This window comes from Teleopsis dalmanni, chromosome X, assembly GCF_002237135.1.
Source record: "Teleopsis dalmanni isolate 2A chromosome X, ASM223713v2, whole genome shotgun sequence".
Classification (NCBI taxonomy): Eukaryota; Metazoa; Arthropoda; class Insecta; order Diptera; family Diopsidae; genus Teleopsis; species Teleopsis dalmanni.
Genome location: NC_051848.1, coordinates 46,220,266 through 46,245,211, shown reverse-complemented (window position 1 = coordinate 46,245,211; position 24,946 = coordinate 46,220,266). Strand labels below are relative to the sequence as shown.

The window sequence follows — 24,946 nt, the reverse complement described above, 5'->3', positions numbered from 1 at the left end:
GCGTCACAGAGAATGTTTGCACGCAAGCAACAACAACAACAACAACAATAACAACAACAACAGCAGCAGCAGCAGACGGTGCGCCACGACATTTGGTGAAGCTCATTTCTTCAAGTGCTTCTTCTTCAGTTGTGGCAATTTCACATCTGTAAAGACGTAGGTAAGTAGGTAGGTAGGTAGGTAGAGTGGCGTTCCGTGGCGTGACGTAGCATGCAATGAGGCCGCGGTATAAAGTACCGGGCTTAGCATGAAAACTGCTGTGCTTTTAATAACGAGCCAAAACAGAACCTTGAGATGAATCAGTAGAGAAAGAGTGTAAAATTATAGAAAAACATAAATTCCCTTCCTTTATGGAATATTTTTCTTAAAATTCATCCTTAAAGCTTTCAAACATATGGTATACTAATATAGAGTTCTTTAACGTTTATTGTGTCTGTAACGAAAGTAATCGGAGGGAGGTGTGCAGATAAATCTAGTCTGCTAAACATTTGCTAAAAATGCAGGTACTTGAAAGCTCTGTAATAAACTTAGTTATATATTTCTATAGCTTAGCTTAAACTTACTGATAATATATTTTTACTTAGTTTACTGCAATATTCAATATCTTGAGAATCAACTGTTCCCAGCGACATAGGTAGCGTTACGACAAGCAGAGCGATATACTAGAAAAAAATTTTTTTGTTTCCGCATACAATCAGCAAAAAACAGATAGTAAAAGAAAAAAAAACTATTCCGTATTATTCAATAATTAAATGACCAAATATTTGTGTACTCTTAGTAAACTGTTCCCAGCGACATAGCCTGAATTACGCCAAGCGGATCGGTAACCTAAAAAAAAATTTTTTTTTTCGTATACTATCTACAAATAACAGATAGTAGAAAAAAAAGAGCTATTCCTTATTATTCAATAATTAAAGAATCAAATATATCTGTTCTCTTAATAAACTGTTCCCAGCAACGTAGCCAGGATTACGCAAATCGTGTGGATATACATGAAAATATTTTTTTTTGCTGTATATTATCTGTATATAACAGATAGGAGGAGGAGGACAGCAGCTGTTCCCTAATATTCAATAATTAAATAAGCAAATATTTCAGTTCTTTTAACAAACTGTTCCCGGTAAGGTTAGGTTACAGTAAGGTAAGGTTAAAAAATATTTTCTTTATAATGTATTAGGTGTAGATGATATTGTCACGAACAGATGCGAATCTATTGCAAAATATTTAATATTTTAATAAGTAAATATTTGAGTACTTTTGATAAACTGTTCTCTGTTCTGAGAACCAAAATAGTGCCAACGGGGGAATACAAACCAAAAAATATTTTTTTTAAAATTGTATTGGGTGCAGATGATATTGTAATGGAGGAATGAGAATATATTCTATATTATTCAAGTACTCTTGATAAGCAGTTCGCAGTAGAGTAGAAAGAATTGTGTCAACGTAAGAACAAATAATCGAATCTATTCTTTTTGTTTAAAAGTTTAATAATCGAACATTTGACTTTTTTTGGTAAACTCTTGCTAGTGGCACAGCAAGGATTGTAGTAAATGAGCAATTTCATATCATCTTATCATCTATTAACTCTAGATGATATTGTCAGGAAGAATAAAACGTTTCATTCCTCACTATTCAATATTTTTTTATATGAATATTTTTAATATTTTGTTTCATTTTTTCAATTATTTTTTTTTATTTTTTCAATTATTTTTTTTTATTTTTAACATAATGTATTGTCAAAGGGAAGGCAGAATATATATCATGTTATTCAAAATATATATTATTGTCAATACATCAAATATTTAAGTTCATTTGTTAAACTCTTTTCAAGGGGCAGATTATATCGATAAAGAGGAAGAGGTTTAATACTTTAAATTTTTTCCCTTCTAATTATTTTCTTTATTTAATATATTCTATTATTCACTAAAATCTTTCTTTTATTATTTGAATTATTTGAATCACTAGATCAGGAAGAACTAAGAGCAGATAATATGTGTAAGATAATGACAATTAATTTTGCTGTTTAAATTTTATTTTGCCATTCTATTATTAAATTGATGATGATGGAAATCCATGTGAGGCTTACCAAGTGAGGCTCCCGCTAAAAGTGTGCTTGTGAAAGTGAAAAATAAAAAAGGGCCCATGACTTCATAACATACAGCACAGGTTCCACCTCCTTGAAGACTTTGTTTTTGTAAAACTACATAATAACATATAAAAAATAGTGAGGTAAACTTAATTTCATATAAATAATTCTCTTTTCTTTAACTTTCAGGTGACACCCATGTATATGGCATTTTCAGCAATATCAGTATCTAATATAGCAAATGTATAGTATCTAAAATACGACTAAGCTGCATTAGCTGACAACAGTTACTACAAATTTTAAAACTGTGCTGCAATTGATAGGTAAGACATTCTTTATAATTTTACTTTAGTGACAATTAATAGGTACTGTAGTCAGCGACTATACTCTAGCTGTTGGGCATCACGTATCAAAAACTATGGTCAGGTTGATTAAAAAAGAATCTCAGTTACCGCTGAGAGGAAATCATTATTTCCATTTTATTTATAGTGAATTTCAGTAAATAAAATTAAGGATTCATTATCACTTTCATCCATAATCTGTTGTAAAACTTTTATTACCGTGCAATCTTTTATTAAACAGAACATGGTCTTCACTGCCAGTTACTAGAATTGGTAGACTATATATTGTAGATATTAGTCGTGTAAATTATACAGGGATCAGTAATTTTTTTTGGTGAAATAAATTTTTAAAAATACTTTTATTTTAATTGCAGTAAAAAATGTGATTTTAATTCTATGCATCTTCAATTCACTGTACAAGTTAACATCTGTAACTGACACCTGGGTCTGGCTTTCATAAGTAACCCAAAAGACTGTCAAACATCTCAAGTAGAAAAATATTAATGAAACTCATATAATTGACTGCAACTGATTACACTAAAATTTTGTTAAAATTTCTTTTATATCATTGTTATATTCAAATTCGTACAAAAGAAATGGATGAAATTGATGATGTATTTGCACTTTCCCCATAAATTTGTAGGAAAAAAAAAATGCTGCTTTTCTATTTACATTTTGTACATTTGTAATCATTGATTGACGTAAATTTTTATTTGGATTTGTTATTTTCTGACTTTTTCTGTTTGCTTCTTCTGAATTTAGGAAGTTTATCGCATTTTTGCGACCCTTTAAATAATGCCCTAACCCTTATATTTATGACATTCTATGGGCAGAATACGATATCAATATATTTGCTGCAGCTGATGTTAGGGCTCGATAATAATCCGGTAAATAGAACGCATCGGTAATGTGTAATTTTTTCTTCTTTTCTTACAATTGAATTAGGTTATTGTTACTTTCTTCAACGCCGGCACGTGAAAGGGTACTTCCATAAGGGGTGACTGAACAGTTTGCTCATGTCTTGTGCAAAAGTATTCCTTAATGTGCTGATATGCTCTTTCTACATTTCCACATTCTACATAAAAATCTATAACCTATTGATTAAAGTGATGAGGCCACGTAATAGTCGTAGTTGTGACTAACAATTATGTACACACAAACTCTTAAGACCAAGAGGTTTATACAAAAATTTTCTATAAATTAAAGCTCATCTTTAAAATACACTAAACATGATGTCATAAAAAATCATCAGTAATACAATGAAGGAAACCTCAAAACAGGAATCCTTTCAAATTTACAATCCATATTATATCTTTGAAATATTTGCCGGTAAAATGTTCATAAATGTAACAATTAAAGTCACTTGGCTGTACTTACTATCTTCCAGAGTGCGCGATATGCGTGAATTCGATGGTTTACCCTCGACGGATTTGTAAAATGGCACGATGAAAAATTCGTACAACGTGTACTGCAGAAGACCTGTCAATGTGCACGATGAGGCAGTGCCGCCGTTCAGTATTGTTAACATGCGATATGTGGTGCTGCTCTGTGCGGTTGTTGATGCGTCTGAAAAGTCTGCGGTATTTGAGGCATCACGTCTGGCAGCAGCAAAGTTGGGCTTAGCTGGAATCATTCCTGTTGAGGAAGATGCTGATACGGACGATGATGATGATTGCGATGACACTACTGCTGAAGAGTAACTGTTACGTGATGTTAGCAAAGGATTAACGTTTGCAATGTTGCTATTTAAAGGAGTTGATGCTGTATTGTAAGCCGAATCAGGCAACTGTCGTGCGTATATATAGAAACCTTCAACATATTTAGCGTTGATTACCTGTGCGTAAAGAAACCACATGAATTTATCTGCATTAATTTTAAAAATTTATTTCATATTTTATACTTTCAATATTATATTTTTTTCATTTTGAATTATTTAGTTGATTTTATTATTGCCTTTTATTAGATATTCATATATGTATGTGCTTTTTTTATAGTTGTGAATTCAAGCAATCTTTTCTATTAAGTACTACATACCTGCCAGGTTAATTTCATACTGGTAGAATCCACATTGGTTACATTATTCAATTCCACAACATCCCCAGATAGAAGACTCGCCCGTGCTTCACTTAAATCCAAACCACTATTAAAGTATTTCTAAATGAAAAACATAAATAAATAAAAACTAAAAACTTGAAACTTTAATATGGATTTCTTCAACTAACCGTGCCAACTACAATAGGTTCCGATATAGGACTTGGGAGTGATAATCCGTGCGAGTTTTCAGCTCTTATGAGAAAGTAATAATTAACGCCAGGCAGTAATTCCATTTGTGTGTATGTCGTATTGTGCACACGTGTCGCTACCTTAACCCAACTGTCCGTTTCATTTTTAGCAAACATTTCCACCACATAACCAACTAAGCTTGACGCTCCAACTTTATTGCTACGCACCCAAGACAAAGTCACACTATCATCTGTTGTTTCGACTACTTGTGGTTTGCCTGGTGGCCCCGGATACATTGTAAGTTCAGGTGCACGATAAAACTTAATATAATGATTTGTAGGTGTATCTACGCGTAAATAACCACTCCAAGATGTTTTTCCATTACGATTGCTGGCCACACAAGTATATAAACCCTCGTCTTCACTGCGTTGCAAGTCGGAAATTGTTAGTGCACCTGTCTCCGATAAATTGCGTCTCTCATGTTCGATGACATCAATGGGTATACCATTGAGATACCAAGCTACTTCAGGCATAGGAATGCCGATTGTTCGACATGGTAAAGTAACACCAGATTTTACAGGTAAGGTTTGGTTTACAGGACCCTGCTCTATGATTGGTGGTGGGAGATCATATTGTGTGTCCACTGTGATAACAGTACGACTGCTAACACTGCCAACAGCATTGAGCGCATTACATACAACAACTTTTCCAGAATCTTCACGTGCAAAATGTAATATCCAGAGAACGGAACGTCTTTCAGGTGTCAGCGTTACCTCGACACGTCCATCTTTGTAACCAGGAAAAAGCAAAGAGCTGTTACCTTCAACAGACCAGTAGATTGTAGGTTTCGGATAACCAGTTGCTTGACACTCAAAGACTACTTCATTGCCGATTTTTACGAGCTGATTTCTGGGGCGTATAGTGAATGATGGTGGCGCTGCGAAAAAATAGAAATAAAAAGATGAACTCGATGTTGGTGGTCTTAGAATTTTTTTTATATTTAATTATTCGTGATTTATTCTTTTTTTAAACAGTCACTACTGTCATTATATAAAAAAAACTGTCACAAACTACAAACTTTCTTTTATAATTAAACAAGTTTAGAGCTATAACTTCTGATAGCTGTCAGTTATTATTAGCACAATAGATCAGCCATAGTGGCAGTGTTTTGTTTCTATGGTAGCCAGTATTCTGTTTATTTTCTATTCTACTTAATTTATGTTTAAGATAAATATAGAAACAGCTCCATATTCATAAACCTGTAATTAAGTTCATACTAAAACATTTTAACAAGTTTAAAAAACTAAAATAATATGGAGTACTGCAATTATTTATACACCGCAGTATTAGACAGAATGCTGCCACCTGATTTGAAGAATCCAACTTTACAAACACTTTTGCAATATAAATTAAACAATCATTACTTACCGTGTACTGTTAGAACGCCAGTCGCACTTATTGAGCCAACATCATTATCCGCTTCGCAACTATACTCGCCCATATCCTCCAAGGTAACATTGTCCAATCTAAGACTGCGATCCGAAAGTACTTTCACGCGTGCTAAAAATATAACAATTCACATAAAATAAATACAAAACTGAAGCGTAAATAACACTAAAACAAGAATACTCCATTGCATCTAAGTTAACTTTCGCAAACCACAATCTAAGGCAGGAAACCGAAAGGCAGGAAAGTTGGCGAAGAATTAAGGATATTTCTGTGGGCACAAATAAGTTTTCAAGCAGATTGCCTGGCCATGTAGCTTTAGTTTTCCACTTAATCCTTTGCTTTACTAATACTTTTGAGCTAGCTCCCTGATTCACTGTCTACCTGCCTGCATAATAATGTAGTACGTGCGTACACAAGGAACCACAGTCAGGACTAAAGTAAAAAAAAATGGTAAAACGGTAATAATTGTTAAGAGGACATTGTGGCAACTGTGGAAATTGTGGATATTGTGGCCCACAATGACAACGTGCCAAGGTGCACACGTCCAAATGTGCAAATAGCTAAGACGAGGCACGAAAGTTATTTGTGTTGCCGTTTAAATTTGAGTTTGTTTGTTTACGGGCACAAGTAGCCCAAGTAGAAGGAGCGAGTTCCTATGAGTTCCTAGCTTTAAGCTACTTGCGCCCAATCTTCATAGTGGTAGAGCGTCATAAATAAAAACACAATGGGTAAAAAATTATTTTATATGTCCGTGTGTGCGCTCAATGCACTTCTTTTAAAGAAAAACAAAAACAAAAATAAAAACAAAAATAAAAACAAAAACAAATACAAAAACAAGAAAACTGAAATCGTTTAGCTGTGGGTAGGGTATTTCGGTTGTAGAATCACAATACACATATAAACATCTTCTTCCGCTTGTCCACACTTTGAAGCTCTGAGTAGTTTTCTTTACATTACATTTTATATATATTTTTTTTCTTAATTTCGTACGTCAACAAAATAAAACGTTCACCACGAGATACTTCTGTGCCCAAATATATACACGAGTACTTTAACATATATTTGCTTCTACGGAAGGAATAATTGTGCATACAATTGTGTGCACATGAGCCAGGTAAGTAGCACAAATGTTGCAAGCAGAACAGCTTAAGCACCTTGAGTGTGTTAGATTTCTTCTACGACTGCCACAACTGCTACGACTCTAGAACCGCAGCGAACAGAGCAGAACAGAGCAGAACAGAGCAGAACGGTACGGAGCTGAGGAGCTGAGGAACTGAGTAGAGTAGAAAGTTTGTTGATCTTGTGGTTAACAAAGGTAAAAACTTGCTACGAACATTTACGAGGGTGAAAAGTGGGTTTAAATGTTTTTGTTGTCTGTTTGAATTGTTTACTTAACAAAAGTTTACGGAAGCTTTGCCTTTTATGCAAGTATCTGGTATGTGTGGAAGAGATACTTCATCTGCTGCTGCTATTGCTTGGACGAATAGACAACATTCTGCATTAGCTTCCTAGATTTCTCCGGTACTGTGCCATGTCTTCAATCGTTGCGAGTAGTTTAGTCAGAATGTCTCGGTTCAAGTATATGCACGGAGAGGTGGTACATGTGCTGGTAAATGTGGACATTATATTGGACTTTTTGCGAGTGTTTTGAAAGCAAAATGTTGATTGCTGGATTGCTGGAAACAGAGATTGGCAATTAACGGAATTAAAAGTTGCAATTCAGTAGTTTCAGCAAGGTAGAGTGGTAGCAAATACATTACACTCAGAAAAATCCATTTCTTTCATATAAAAGATATACTCGTGATATAAAGCCTTATATGACTAAATCACTTATTGGTTTTAAATTTATTATTGGTAAAGAAGACATATTTTTTGGAAATGAAAAAAATTATTATACTTATTGAAAAAATGATTATTTTAAAAATTAGAACTTATAGAGTGTAGAACTTATGGCGTTTTTAACTGATAAACAGGCTTCAAACTTTCTTGGGATTTTTCAAATTTTGTCGCGCAATCGAACATTTTTAGAGTAATCTAACAAAACTTATAAAACTGCTGTTAGTTTCAGGGTTATCTCGCTACTTTGGAAAAATATCTAGATTCATATTAATCAATCTCGAGTGTTATTCATTTCGCTCGAGTGAATATTTATAATACGAGTATATTCGCTATATTATAAAAGTGACCCCAATCGATAACGGCATTAGCTTTTTATATTTTCCGAGAGATGTTCGAAACCTTTGTTTAAAACATTTTTTTACAATGACTCCTACGACCTTTTAGAATTACTAATAAATAAATTGATAATAAATAAGTTATAACTAAAATATATATATAAAACTTTGTTATAAAAAAATTCAAAATAATACTGATTATATTAAAAAATCGATAATGATCAAATTCAATTAGAATGTAAGTTTCGTGCAAGGTATTTGTGGCATTATCACGTAATCAAAATTTATTTCATCCCCTTTTGTTAGAAACCATTGAAACCATTGAATCCAAAGTAACTGTACCAATACTGGATACAAACTTCTACACATTTCTCGCACACCAATTGAGTTAAAGTCTTTAACTCCTCCCGAATCCTGTGGAAATTAATCCGACGAACTACTTCGACGTACTAAATGTGATATCCAAGCAACAGATCGTCTTTCAGACTTAAGAATTACTTCCATCCGCCCATTTTTGTAACCAAGAAACAAACCAAGACTAAAAATCTTTCGACAGTTGGCTCGAAACACATTCGCCAAAAAGGCATGTTTTTGGATTTGGGAACGGAAAATTGGAGACTTGAAGATTAGAATTAGTAGCAAGCAGTAGAAAGTGGAATTTAAATAAAGCCAGTATCTCTCAAATGTTAAATGTAATCAAAGCAGCTGAAATCTATAGTCCAAAAAAAAAGTATAGTCCAAAAAGTGCTCTTCTGACTTATGGTATGAATTCGTATCTAACTAATCGTACTAAAGGAATCTACTATTGAACATTTACATTGCGCATGCCCGGCTCCGGTGTTCAAAAAAAATATATTTTTAAAGAAGCACTTTTTTGATAGCTTTTCAGACTGTTCTTCGGAAGAATGAAAGAAATTATCTAAATTCGACAGAATGGTTTTAGTCTGTATTATTCTATCTTAGGGTTTCTTGCGAGTAATGTGGTAGCAAAACCGCGAAAAATCGCTAATTGAGTTCAGTGGAAAATCATCTGCTGAACTGCACTGCAATTAAATAATCAATCGAGTATAGAAATCTACAGTTTACTGTGTTTAGAATTTTTTGGAGTTTTTATATAACTACCAAAATTAAATATAAGTCAGGCATGCAAATGATATGGCCATTTGTGTCTTTGTAGAAATCTTTCCATCAGGTTTAGTACACAAAGAAAATATACTTAATCAGAACCAGAGTAGGCGGTGTTCTACTCTGGTTCTACAGACTTATGTTGATTGCAGCTTTCAGAAGTACTTCTTCAGAGCTAATACTCTAAAATATATTATTAACATAATTAAAGACAATATAGTAATATTACTTGTTGTTTAGACAAGTATGACGTCAACAGCAGAATTGAAATTAATATGATTTAATATGAAAAATATATAGCAGATTGCATTAAAAATTTAAAATTCAATCATTTTTTAAGTCTGCAGTTTTGCGTTCAGTGTAGCCTAACAAAACCACACTTCCAAAGTAAACACAAACAGAAAACTTTAATTTTCACAGTGAAAGTTTTTTGTGAAACAGTTTTCATTTGATTTTAAAATCAAACCAAAATGAGAAAATTGTGTACACACCCAATTACAAAAACAACTGGAACAACAAAAGCTATAATAATGGCAGTGATTTCAGGTAACTGGTAACGGGTAATGGGTAATGGGTAACGGGTAACTGTATCAAAGAACAACATGACAGTTATATCCGTTATGTGGTTTCCGGCTAATTGGCTGCACGAAAAGGAATGATAAATTGAAGTAGAACAGGAGCGCAATATGTTCTATGGAGAGTGAATGACTAAGAAGGACAAACTGAGGAGTATTCATGCGTGTATCTATAAAATGAGTGTGTTTAATGCAAATGGAATATGTGTTCGCATGTGTGTATTAGATAAACTTACCTAACGGCATATTTCCACCGGAACGTCGCCACAGGACATCCGGTAATGGATCACCACCAATGCGACACTGAAAGATAACCGAATTGCCAACAACAACAGTTTGATTCTGTGGTCCTCGTATTAAAAAAGGGCGTACTGAAATTAATATAAAAAGCATAAATTAAAGCTTATTAGCATATAACCGAGAGCATATATGGTATATGTATAGTATGTGTGTGCAATGATATTTTCAACAGAGTATACTCGTACAAGAGTACCTCCATTTAAGTACAGTCAAAGTCACAGTTGCAGTCGTATTTATTGCAGTTATAACTTACCATGTACTTTTAGGTATGCCGTAGCCGATTCGCGCGTTCCAGCAACATTCTTGGCAACGCATTGGTATCGTCCGTCATCGGATTGGCGTGCATCCTGAATGGCCAAATTGCCACCATCAACAATTTGTATACGTTTGTTGCCATTTAAATTCATTGTTTGCCCATTCTTACGCCATGAAATTTGCGGTTCTGGAAAACCGCGCGGTGCGCCACATTCCATTATGGCATTGGCACCTTGGGCATAACGCATATTCTGCGGTACGAGCCGAAATTCATCACGCAAAACTATTAAAAACCGATGGAAGAAAACAACAAATATGTAAACATTAATCTATTTATTAAAATTTAATAAGTCAATAACAATTATGCGAAATAAATTTTCATAAGAATTTATAAACGAACTTGCTTATTAACCCACAGCGACCCAGACATCTTCAAGAGATTTCCATTTACGATATACTCTGTGAATTTTAATTAATTTCGTGCCTTTCATCCTTTGATTTCAGTCAACTTTTTCTGCCTTTGCATTTAATTAAACCAATTATTTAAATTTACCTATTTCAATACTGCACGAAAAAGGATATTTTTCATATGAAGAGGTCCTAACCTCCGACATCGGTACGCATTCTGCTGCTTAACTTTTTACATTCACTTAAGAAGTTCTTAATGTAAGGATCTGAGTAAGTTATAAGTTAACAAAATATTCTAATTAGGAATAATTAAACCATTTAAAATAATGTAATTTAAACGTTCACGGGAAAACTAAGTGAGGTGGGAGGTAGAGTAGTAGAGTATTGATTTGTTATTTATGTTTGAAATATAATTAAGTGTTTCTTTCTTGTGTTCTCATTGAAATCAGTGAAATCGGATATCCACTAATTAGGTGCTCTTATTAAATTTTAATTATTTTTTAGTTAAATCTGTTTAAAGTTAAAATTTATTTGAAAAGTGGTTTCAATTTTGAATGATATGCAATATTAGGCAAGGAATGATATATATTCTTATACTATTATTTATATCACTTTATTCTTTACCATATTATAACATAACAACAATATACATATATTTAATATTATAATGATTAGAATACGTGAAAAAATTGGACTGCGGAAAACTATTTTATATTAAATTAGCAATAATCGTTTATTGTTACGTTGGAAGATTTGTCATCTCGAGCTAGAAACATAATCCCTAATACATATATTTCTCCAGGTCCAATTTTTTTGATAAATTGTAGCATTGAGTATTCTTCACCATCTCCGACATAGTAATTTACAAATAATTGAATTTTATAAACCAATTGTTTTTAAATTCGAATTCTGTCAGCGACTATCGCAAACTTAATAGGATTTTTAAAGAAAGTTACCTTAATTAATCATTAATGTGTTTAATACCATTGTTAAAACATACTCATCCATGAGCCTGGACACTCTACATATATGGAATATACATATATAAAATATAACTCAAGTTTAAAGAACTTAATTTGACTCATTAGAAACCTTTCTATTCTACTAGAAGAAGCAGATTGATAACCGCTAAATTCCACAGCTGTAGAGAAATAACACCTCTCTGGGAGATTCGACGTATAATAAATCTATTAATTTTATAAGAGTTAAGCTCAGGTAATAATATTCTGTTTGTTAATAAAATGTTCCTGTCTGATTAATCCTTGAATGAAGGTACATAAATTTATACTGGATAATGCTATCAAAATAGCCTATGTTATTGAAAACACATTTAATATCAGCAAGCGGGAGAATGGACACATTCCAATTTTGAAGAAATTTTCCAATCATGTGTAGTAAGATATAAAGTGCTCTTTTAGTACTTTTATCTGTAGGATATGCTAGTTTTAAGTAAGTCCTATCTCACATTTTATATCAAATTTAAGAATTCACTTTAGCGTTTCTAATAGAAATTAGTTAAAACTGGTAAATCTACAATTATTTGGTCTGCAATAAGACCGCTATCTTATTTTATGTATACATACTATGAAATATAAGATAGATTTAGACATGATTTTTTCGAGCAATGGTAGCAGAATATCAGTTTTCTTAAATTCTTGAAAATTAATCTGGACATTTGAATGATTGAAAGTTTCTAATGATTTTTTTTTTTTGCATTCTTGGTTGATTATGCATATGGGGCAACACAAATCTGAGAGGTAGCCTCGGATAATTGTGTGAAGATCTCCAGAAAATACGTTTTTATCAAAGTATTTAAGGTTTCAAGCATCATGTTATACAGAACCCAATACAGACCAATACGCACCTAAAACAATCGAAATATTATATGTATGCATAAATCGATCATTATTATTGTATCATGATATGTTTATATGATAAACAAAATTATAATCGACTCTTTCCAGCATTAGTGATTTCCATAATTACTCAACAGTGATCGTTTGGCTGTTAAAAAAATCTTTTAAGAGGTGGAAGTAAATGCAAGTCATAAGACTCCTTAAATAATGCAAGGAAGAAATTGCAAGGAATGGAAGAAATTATCTATGCTGTACTATGTTGTAGCTATAACAGTCTTAAGATGAATCTCTCTCTCTCTCTCTCTCTCTGTATTTAGGCCAATATATCAACATTTCTTGAAAATAGCTTTTGAAAATGATATTTAGAAACGTAAGTTTTCTACAAAAGTATACCAAAAACTGTAGTATCTGATAGTATAGTGGAATCGTGAAACTCGATTTTTTTAATGAAGGAGTAAGAAGTAATTAATTTTTTTTTCATTTCTCTACATATGGCAATCGCAATAGAAAAAAAATTATTTTTTTATAAATAATGATATTTTAAGTTAATATATTTATTAAAATTATGAGAAATATTGATAGCGTAATAAGCAATATATTTTTTTTTTTTGTTAAGGAAACAGTTTTATTTTGAAATGACTATTTGCTATGTATGCAGGAGGAGTAGGGATTTCTTTTTAATGAATCAATATTAGGTAAAATACTCCTTGTTCAGTATATCATGAGACGCTGAAAAAACTTTTAAGTAGCAGTGAAGTGGTAAATTAATTACTACAGAATACTTTAACTTATTTTTAAAATTAATATAATGTAAATAATGGAAATATCGTTGAAGTGAAAAATGAAACATCTGTTCGGAAGGAAACTGACGAAAAAACAGAATTCATTTTTCATTTGCGCATAAATTGGACATTTTACAGATATGCACGTTGGATGGTTAACATGCAACATGCAACATGCATCATATAGCATATACACTGCGATTATCTCATAGACAATTAAAATAAAGAAACATCATAGATACTTTTCCTCACTACGCTTTTCAGTTGAAGCAAAAAGTAGCTGCAGCTCATTAACAAAATTGAAAACGATCGATCATCGTCAACGCGTTACACATGCAAACAGCATCATATAACGGCATTAATGATATCCTTGCATTATCCTTCACGTATTTCATTTTCACTTCATGTCTCAGTGTAGCTACTTTCTGAAGTATTTACTTACATGCAACTTGCAGTGTGGCGTTACGCGAACGCACCACTCCAAACTCATTCTTCGCTTGGCACCAATACATCCCAGCATCGCTTTCCCGTCGCGTGTGCATGACCTGAAATGGAAGATAATTTAAATCAGTAATGAAAGACTAATTTTTGTTTAATCTGTAATTTAAATTTTTCTTTTCACTCGGATGTGCAATGTAATGTGTCTCATTGCACTCTAATTATCATTCGATGCCATTCGAGTTCGAATGGCGGCAGCATCGATGATGATGCGTGAGCATCTTTACTCTTGAGTCAGAGTAAGAGTTACTTGCTGCGCTCTCAAGTAATAGCCTTTAACTGGATTAGGATATGAGGATATCTGATGCATTATTTCAATGGTTTCATTTAACAACAACAAAAACAACAACAAAAATACAGTCAAAAAGGCAAAAACATTTTTGGCTTATTAAACTGTGGTAGCACGTGTTTCATATACAGAATCAACGTAAAATTCCGTAAATCTCACGGAAGAAGCACGCTAGGGTACGCACCCTTAAGTAAACATCATTTAATTGAAATTCTTTCGAAAGTTCATACTTTTTTCAAAAATATATGAACTTTTCAGGAAAAAAATATATTTCCTAACCACTCGAAACAGACAGGATAAAATGTAAAATATGTTTAATAAATTTATTCAAAATAGAAAAGTATTTTTAAGAAAGGTATTAAAAATAATTGGTAAAAACAGACTAAGTTATGCGCTACAATTTTTACAAAATAACCAGAATGCAGATTTCTACTTCTTAAGTTATTGAAAAAATAAAAATTAAAAAAAGTCCATATAGTCCAGATATAGTCCATATAGTAGAGAGAAATATCAATATAAATAAATAATCGATTTTAATTTTGTGTAAAAATAAAACTTAAAAGAGGTGCTCTTTACTTTATATTATTTTAATATTTATATAATATTTATTTAAAATTAGTAATAAATATTTTACATTTGTTATAATTAATAATAATAAGTTCTTACTCCTTTTGGTCAGAAGATGCGCCAATTTCGACAAAAATAAAAAAAAATAATAATATTCATAATAATTAAAATTATTATATTAAATAATGTTATTTAATAATAATATACAAAATCCATAAAATGTTATTTCTAAATTATTTTAGTATTTTTTAAAACTCCTGCGACCTTAAAGCCTTGACATTAAATCCTCGCAGAAACAGAGACTACATATATGTGGGTATATATAAACAATTAAGGCTGGTACGAATAGTTACAATAATATTATTGCTTATATCCAGTCATATCACGCCTGGTTTTTGCACCTGAATGCAGCACAAAAGACCTATAAATACTACCTCAGTTTCATATTAAAAACAATTAAAATAATATATTCTATGTTATTCTATTCCATATTTTTGTTTATCCATGTTCTGTAAAAATTTCATAGAATAAAAAATCCCATAAACGTAAAGAATAAATGTTAAAAGTATATAAAATATATAGTATATAAATTTTATATATATATAAAATTTCATATTTCAATACTATTCGAACGCTCTATTTAAAAAATAATTAAATTTTAAAATAAATTTAAATTAAAAAATATATCTTCTGATTAAAAAGTATGCGAAATCTATGAATTGAGCAACCGAACTTGAGACATCAAAAAAATAATTTCTTTCATATATACAACACTTAAGTTACGAGTACTGTATATATCCTGCCCCAAATTCGATTGATTCCTTTTTCATATTTATTTAAAATAGTCCCTTTTGAGTCAACAGAGCATTGGAGAGGTTGAATAATTTTTTCGAAAAAAAAATAATTTTTCTGGATAATATTTTTTTATACTAATCGGCCAGAATTGCCTTTAGTATATTGGTCGAAATTTTTCGAGTGATCGAATTGATATCATGAAGATTTTCTTTTGCAATGCCTTAGATGAACGTCATAGCTGATATATGCTGAGGGTTTATGCTAGCCGGAATCTTTGTAACAGGTACATTGCTGCAAATGTCACTATATTTTATCATAGTTTAGTTCTTGTTGAGCTAGTATTGTAGCTTAACTCTGTATTCTATGTTTACGAATGGGCTTTAATTCTTTTTCTTTTTTTTGTTAGAAGATTGCAATTAATTTTCTTATCTACCTTCTTCCGGAATATTTCTGATTAGTTTTGAAGATTAATTTTGGTTTGTAAACTGTCTGATTGTTTATGAATAGGAGAGAAGATATCTATTTTACTGAACTGAATGTAACTGATAGAATATTAAGTTATAGAATAAGCAATTGGATTGAGCAAACTGATTCATGTATTATTTAGATAGGAATAAGTATATATTTTGTTCATAACTCAAAGAAAAGTTTTGATTTTTGGAGACTTCGAGTTAAAGAATTTTTTTACAATTGTATATAGATATCTTTCTAAACCATGTAGCACTCTATTTAGTTTGAGTTATAGAAAATTGAAATAATAAAAGTTCGAATTATGGAAGTAAAGTAAGTACTTCTGATTTCGGTAATTTCTTAAAATATTTTCGAAAAATAAAAAAATTATAAAAATACAAAAAAAAATCATATCATTAAAATTTTTCTCTCAAGGTAATACAAACAATATATAAATATTTCTATTTGCAAGTTGGAGGTGGATGAGACCTCTAGTCACAATTTCTGTGATTGTCCGGTTTTGTTATGAACCAGGAGGAGATTGTTGGACTACGAGATTTTCTCTCCATTTTATGTTAGGATGTCCTAAACAACAGATATTCTCACTGTAATTTAAAAAGTGAATTGTCTTCTATTCAGTTAGGATCGATTAGAAATATCAGCCAGAATTGCAGTGCTTTGCTTAACTGAGATCCATTAGCACATACTCTAGACTTTTGTAACAATTTCCCATTACTTTTTGTTATAAAATATAGATCAATAAATTTTAATTTTAATATTCATCACCTTTTCCAGAAGCAATCATACATACCGAGTGCTTCAAGGTATTTCCTTTTCAAAGGATACTTTAGTAATTTACCACACATTGCAGTTATTAAAAATAGTTCGAAAAATGTGATTTAATATAAATTCTTTGAAGTGTTATGTACTATTGAAGTTCTCTTAACATCCGCAAATATTTAGTGATGTGAGAAAGTACGTGTATCTCAGGATTTAAATAATTTTTATATTCAGCCCATCATTTAAAATAAACTTTTGAAACACTTTAAGTTTAAACGGAACGCTTAAAAGTAGTTGGCAGTTGCTGCTGTTCTGTTGCAAATGTTGCTGATGACGGTATTAAATTGTTGGGAGGAAATAAAAATATAAAAATCCGGCTGAACATTTGTTGCTACAACATTGATTTGAAGTACGTTTACTTTGAAGTACGTTGCATCTGCAATTTGTTAACAGTTATTATTTTCGTTAAGTATGAAATAATTGCTGTTCACTCGTGCTGAAAAATAAAATCTGCAATATTAAATTTATTTAACATAAAGTAATTTTTCATTTTCATTCATAACGAAACAGCAGGATATGCTTTCGCTTTACATTATATCATTAATTTGTGTTATTATTATTATTATTGAAATTAAGAGATGTGGAAACATAAGTACGGCTGGCAGTGCTGCCCTGCTGATAGCATCACCAAAGGATTCCTTTCGTATCTTTTATTAAATATTTTTAATTCACAGAAAATAATATCTTTAGTATAACAGCACCAATTTGTATTGCTGTACCTATTGTCTTTTGGCCTGATTTAAATGATCAATTTTTTATGAAATGATTTTCATTTAATATTTACATTTCTGTGTAGATAAAAATATTATAAAGTATCTTCTTGAAGAACAGCAGAAATATATTAGCAACATATCAACTATATGTTATATGCAAATGATTAAATATTTAGAATTTGAAAAGAAAGAAGAACTACTATATTTTTGCTAATATTCTCACTGGTCATAAACAGTGAGAATATATTCAATAGAACTAGTATTATACCCGAATACAAACAATAGAGTATTTGGATAATAATTAGTTCTAGTGAAAATGTTGATTTTACTCATATTCCAAAAATGAAGTACTCGGATTTAATTTAGTCCTTATTTTAGTGAAAATGATAAGTACACTCAAATTCAAACAATGGAGTACTTGGACTATGCTTAGTTCTTATTTTAGTAAAAATGATAAGTACATTCAAATCCAAACAATGGAGTACGCGGATTCTAGTTCTAGTGAAAATGTTAATAACACTTGAATTCAAACAATGGAGTGGTTGGATTATATTTAGTCCGAGTTCTAGTGAAACTGTTAATTATACTCAAATTCTTTTTTTAGTGAAAATATTAATTACACTCAAATTCGAACAATGAAGCACTTACTAAGTTCTTATTTTAGTGAAAATGTTAAGAACACCCAAATTCAAACAATGGAGTACTTGGGCTATGCTTAATTCTTATTTTAGTAAAAATGATAATTACATTGAAATTCAAACAATGAAGTAAGCGGTTTATACTTAGTCCTATATATTATTACTCCTATTATATAAAATGAGTTTATATAGCTTTGTTTACTTTTACCATATAAGCTGGGTACTAAGATTCTTTCGCGATTTGAACATACTCTCCAAGTAAGGAGTATAGGGTCTCGTCACTCTACTACGACGATAATATCATTCAAAAAAAAATCATTCCTTTTGGAATCACACAATTTCATGATCAAAATTTCACTTTTTATGATTCGAATCCAACAATGAAGTACCCGGTTTATACCTAGTCCTATATATTATTACAGCTTCGTTTACTTTTATAAGCTGAGTACTAAGATCCTTTCGCGATTTGAACATACTCCCCAAGTAAGGAGTATAGGGTCTCGTCACTCTACTACGATGATAATATCATTGAAAAAAAATCATTCTTTTCGGAATCACTCAATTTCATGATCAAAATTTCATTTTTTATAATTCGAGTCAAACAATGAAGTAAGCGGTTTATACTTAGTCCTATATATTATTAGTCCTATTATATAAAATGAGTGTATACAGCTTCGTTTACTTTTTTAAGCTGAGTACTAAGATCCTTTCGCGATTTGAACATACTCCCCAAGTAAGGAGTATAGGGTCTCGTCACTCTACTACGATGATAATATCATTGAAAAAAAATCATTCCTTTCGGAATCACTCAATTTCATTATCAAAATTTCACTTTTTAAAATTCGAGTCAACCTAGTGGCATAAAATCATTCCTTTCGGAACTCAAAATTCAAAATCAAAATATTATTTTTAGTGATACCATTACTTTATGTTTTAAAATATATTACTTCTAATTAAAGTATAGAGCACTAAGTTATTTGCATTGAGAACACATTACGTATGCATTAAATATAAATTTTAATATTACAAATAAAAAATATTCTATTTATCTAAGAGTATCTAATGTAAATAAATATTTACTATAAGGCAATCATTGCACTTACCTTAAGGAAAAATAAATCACCAGTTGGCATTATAATGCGATGTGATCCCGTATCAGCTTTGAGTTCATGACCATCCTTAAACCATTGAACTGATGGTGTTGGGCTACCCTCCGCTTTACAGTTAAATGTGAATGGTCCATTTTTTGGCACAGTCATGTCCATGGGGTGCTCAATGATGCGTGGGTTTTCACCTAAAATTCAAATAGAAATTGTAAAAATAAAATGCAAAGCAGTAAAAAGTTCATACCAAATAATTACATGAAAATATTATTTTTTACTTTGATGAGAAAAATTTTGTAAATATTTTAAATGTTTAGTTTTAATTAAAATAAAAAATGTACCTTTTAAAGCACACACTCTGACTCATACAAAGTGAAGTGCGCTGAAGCATTCGAGAGGATTTCGGTGTGTTCTTTTATAATTAAAATGCAATGCGATAAATTAAAAAGAAGAAAAAAATAAAAAAAAAAGTGGAACATTTTAAAATGTCAAAAGTATTTAGTGAACTTAAAGAGTTTTTCTCAGCATAGAATTAAAATCAAAAAATGAAAAAAATAAAAAATTAAAAAATAGAAACTAAAAAACCAAATAACGAAATTAAAAGATACAGGAGAGCGAATATAGAAAATGTATTTAGTATATTCGAGCAGCACTTAGGCTATGCCTGAAAGAAGCACACAAACTTCGAATGACTATAAACTCATAGATATACACATATTTTCGAAATTTTATTAAATATTCAAAGGAGCGCGCATTATGTTCTTCCTTGAGCTAGGGTACGAGTATTTCAGTTTCTTCTGTTGTACGATTCCAAATTGTACAGCTCGTTGGTTCCACTTAAAAGGCGGTGAAAACAATTTATGAAAGCAACCGACAGATTACATTAATGTCATTCTGAATAAAAATGAAACATTCCGTAGGTCCGAGCCGTATTCTTTTTTATATGTCTTTTACACTTTCTTAATAGGAACAGGCACCCTTCGCACCGTGTGCTTCAAACTGAATACGTTTAGGACTATTCCTTTTGTTGTACAGGAATTTTGTATTGTAGTGGAAATAAAAGATGAAGCAGGCAGCTAATAACGCTAAGGTGACACGACACCATTTAAGATTCGAATCTGTTTAATAGCTTCAAAATTTCCAGAGTATTTAACAATAAACAAATGTAACCGAATATACAAACAAACAAACATACATTATAATATACTATAGGTGTTATATATATAGTAACAACGACAACAGGTACTCAATATTGAGTTCGTCACTAGTTTCAAATGAAAACTAAAATTTGAAGAAAAAGAATCTAATTACGCACTAAACGGAATAAAAAATTTGCATAAATCTTAATAAGGATAAGTATAAATGGTCGCTTGGATTGCGATACATTCAAATCATATAATTCGAAGGTACATCCAAACTGATTACGTCGGAAAGAGTTTCATAATTATTTGATTATATTAGATGTAGACATACATTATTGTTGTGAAGAGAAAAAGGAATGGAAGATGAAAAGGAAAAATTATGCGTTGTTGATTATTGGAAATGATTAAAAGTGCCTATAAATTAGGAAACTGCCACATCGGTGTAAAATGCTTATGGGTTTTTAACTTTTATAACCTATGAAATAAATTAAGTTATCTAAAATAGTCTTAAGCTGCCCATCACAGTCCACCGCAGTCACCCACAACATATTGCCAAACCAAATGAATTGTCACACAGGCATATCCATGGACATTTATGCGGGGACAGATACTAACTGTGGAACGAACACATTGTGAAACAAAATAAAACTTAATGAGCGCATTAGCAGCGCATAGAAGCCGCAAAACTAAACGCAGTATGCACAGCACAATAACGAGAGGAGCCAGATAGATAGAGTACTGAATATATATATATATGTGTGTGTATGTACTGTACGTATATAAATAAGGTATGAAAACGAGCACATAATTCACTTAACAAACAATTCAATTAACTTCAATATTCTGAAATGAAAATAGCGCCACAAAAATTATTACAAAATGCATAAATTTTAATGAGAAACAGATAAACATGGCAACACCAACAACTGCACACCCTAAATGGATGTGAGAAAGTTTGCACTATAGACAGAGGGACAAATGGAGGAATGACAGAACACTTTAAACTTAAAAGCACGAAGGAGCTGCCACATGAAAGACACTTAATGTAACAGAAAAGGTATAAAATTTAGTAGATGAAAAGTAATTACAATGTTAAAAAGCGAATGATATTAACAAAGAAGGAGCAGAACATTTAGCAGGAAATTGAATTTTGTTAGATTTATTGAAAACGAATAAATGGAGACATAAGCCAAACAACAAGCTGGATTCGTAAAGGCAATGACTTCTCCTTCCCTTACATCTTTGTATTTGCAAATTTCTGAATTTCTGCTCTTCGATATGAGCACAAATCTATGGCAGATGGTAGAAAAGTTGCAAATTAGAATCATAAATATTAATAGATAGAAAAGATAGAAATAGAAGAAAGTTATCTTCTTCAATGAAAACACCATAAATCTTTAGGAAAATATAACTCATATGAGGAATACGATACATCATGGTATATAAATAAAAGTGTCAAAGCCTCTTGCAGGGATTTTTGTACATAGAATGAGAAACTTCTTCAGAAAGAAGAACTTTAGAATTGATTTAAGTTTATATATGACTGGATTCACGCCAAATTCTAAAAACCCACTCATCTCAAATGAAATAAAATAACCTGAATTTTAAATTATTATAGTCGACATATGTCAATTTCTGTGGCAAATAAGTTAAGAGAATCCATAAATATAATAATATTTTGAACTGTTTTGATCTTTTTTCCGACGAAATTTGGTTTTGCTCTCGATCTCTGATTATTTGCTTAAATTTTGCGTTGAGCCTACTACAAATTTGAACTAGCTCTCTGTTATTAAAGAAGTTATGATCACAAAATATATTGCATAAGCAGAAAGTTGAACACGAGCCTAACTCGATTATTTAATTAAAATATATCCAGTAAAGATTTATCCAAAAAGATGTATCCAATAGAAATTAATCCAATAAAGATATATTCAATTAATAGATCTCCAGACATGATATATTCAGTTAAAATATAAAAAAAAAATCTGAAAACTGAATGATGTGAAATGAAAATTTATTGGAAGAAAATAAAGAGCGCAGTATCTGAAAAAATAATACAATATCTTAGCAAGTTGGTATGCGGGTGTAAACCCAAGTGATTTCTACTATCACTTCTAAAAGTACGTTAAGCAAATTTATATAATAATGCACTTTCGAAGCACTTTAATTACAATTTTTTGTGTTATAGTAGTATAAAAGTATCCAAAGACTAAATGATGATTGTGAATAATTAATATTTTTGTTATTTGGTAGTCTCAGACTCGAGTTCTGCTTAGATTTCAACATTGGGTGCGACTTATTATGTTAACTTGTTAGAAGTAAATTGTTTGTTAAATTTTGTTTTTTTTTTATTCATTTATATATGTGAATTACAAGTATTATCTACTTGTTAATAATTTTACACATTATTGAATGGTATAACATCCATTCGGAAGAGTAACATCCATGAAAAAGTTGATTCAGAGCTATTTAATAATCTGTAGAACTATCGCCAATTGACATGGTACAAATAAAAAAAATTAATACATATTATATATTTTTTATGGAAACACAGTACTATTCTCAATAATGGTGTGAGTGTTATCTTGTACTACATTATGGCACAGGTGCTGTGGTATCTACATAATATCAACATAATTCAACGACTTGGAAATAAAATCTATTCTTAATGAGAAGTTTGCTTTAATTTACCAGTAACTATATATTATCATCCACAGATACGTTCTTTAAAAATATTAATAACTTAGCTTCAGTGACGTGGTGACAATTTCCCAACCAGTTTTAAAATCTAATCTAATATAAACTATTAAAGAGTAGATATAAACATTATCTGTTTATAAAAATTATTTTGATCTGTTGAAAGATCTTTCTTAATAACAATCAGGAAATACTAACTATAACAACAAACAAAGAGTTAAGGTGATCTCAAAGGGCTACAAAGCGCCATGCGCTACGTTGGCATTCAGAATACTAACAATATTAAAAGGGAAGGATTGTAGTAAATCTAAGGTTTAAATCAGTAAATATTGTCATAATAAAAAATATTTAATTTTCTAAGATCTTCTTTTTTTTTTCATACTCTTTTCCAAGCACTTTTTTCCAAATACTTTTTTCCAAATACTAATTTTCCAAATACGCGTGGTACCTTTTTAGAGTTAAACCCTAACATGTGATGGGGAAAAAAGTCATATTTAAATTAAGTAATTTTTAAAAATATTTTAATAAACAAAAATTACAGAAAATATTTGAAATAATTTTTACTTTCGTAGCCTTGCGTCGGTTCATCCTATCGGATATTTTATTTGAAAGGCTCGTAGCTATTAATTTTATTATGATTTTTTTTTTGTTTTCTTGGGTTTCGTCCGCAAAACAAAAAAATCTCAAAAAATACTGGCTTAAGCAATTAGCAATTTGTTAAGCACTCATTTTTTAAGTTTTAATCATGATGACCTTTTTTAAAAAATTAAGTTGTATATCCTTTAATTGAAATAAAAGAGTTTTTATTTTTCTCAAGAATATAATGGCAAATCTGTGTTATTCGCAGTTAAAGTAGAATCCTTTATGCTTTATAATAGAAGTAAAATATTTGCTTAAGTAGACTTGATACTAATTGCACTGTTGTCTCTTGTTTATTATTGTTATTCGTAGACAACTTACAAATTCTACCAAGAACAAAAAATAGAAACGAATTAAATATGTATGAAACTTGCTGGTAAAAGGTCATCTTTTCAGTTGACGGTATGTCCTTTTTTATTACTCTTAAGTTTCTTCACAACAACAAAAGCGACAATAACAAAACAAAAAAAACAAAAAAAAAACAAAAAAAGGAAGTTCACAGCTAAGAACTTAATGTCAATTTAAAATGATGACGAAAATTAACGGGGAAGCAGGGCCTGGGAAGCTGGTCGCAAGTAAAAGAACAATCTAAAGTGTTCCGTCTCTGAATAAATTTCACTCGTTAAGGACATGATGACTGCTGACACAAGTAAGAAAGTAGCGTTTTTAAGGATTTTAATAATTAACACTAAAACAGTGATTGGAAAGCGCCAGTCAACAATGTCGCTTTCGACTTGATGAACTTGTTGCAAGGACGACAATATTACAGTGAGGACACAAAAAAACAAAAAAACAAAAAAAAAAAAAAATTAAAGGAATCTTGCGTTCAGTGAAACTTTTAAAAAATATGTTTAAAAACGTTTATGAAAAGAAATGACCAAAAGGCTGAGAATAAAAATATTTTCCGCAAGATAACTTTTAACTAGAATTGACAAAAGAAAAGGAAAAAATCATTAAACTAATCGTAAAATATTATGAGAGACAAGAATTTATCACCGACC

At 30.9% G+C, this 24,946-nt stretch overlaps 1 protein-coding gene across 1 annotated transcript in view; it reads right to left on the bottom strand.

Moving 5' to 3' along the window:
• LOC119687913 (protein sax-3) overlaps positions 1-24,946 on the bottom strand; it is a 115,819-nt gene that overhangs the window by 22,070 nt on the left and 68,803 nt on the right. The window contains exons 2-9 of the mRNA XM_038102463.1: positions 19,468-19,658; positions 14,017-14,119; positions 10,527-10,811; positions 10,210-10,344; positions 6,079-6,210; positions 4,650-5,587; positions 4,462-4,581; positions 3,805-4,261 (exon numbers count right to left, since the gene is read on the bottom strand). Coding sequence (XP_037958391.1) covers positions 3,805-4,261; positions 4,462-4,581; positions 4,650-5,587; positions 6,079-6,210; positions 10,210-10,344; positions 10,527-10,811; positions 14,017-14,119; positions 19,468-19,658 — 2,361 coding nt within the window. The remainder of the gene's footprint in view (positions 1-3,804; positions 4,262-4,461; positions 4,582-4,649; positions 5,588-6,078; positions 6,211-10,209; positions 10,345-10,526; positions 10,812-14,016; positions 14,120-19,467; positions 19,659-24,946) is intronic.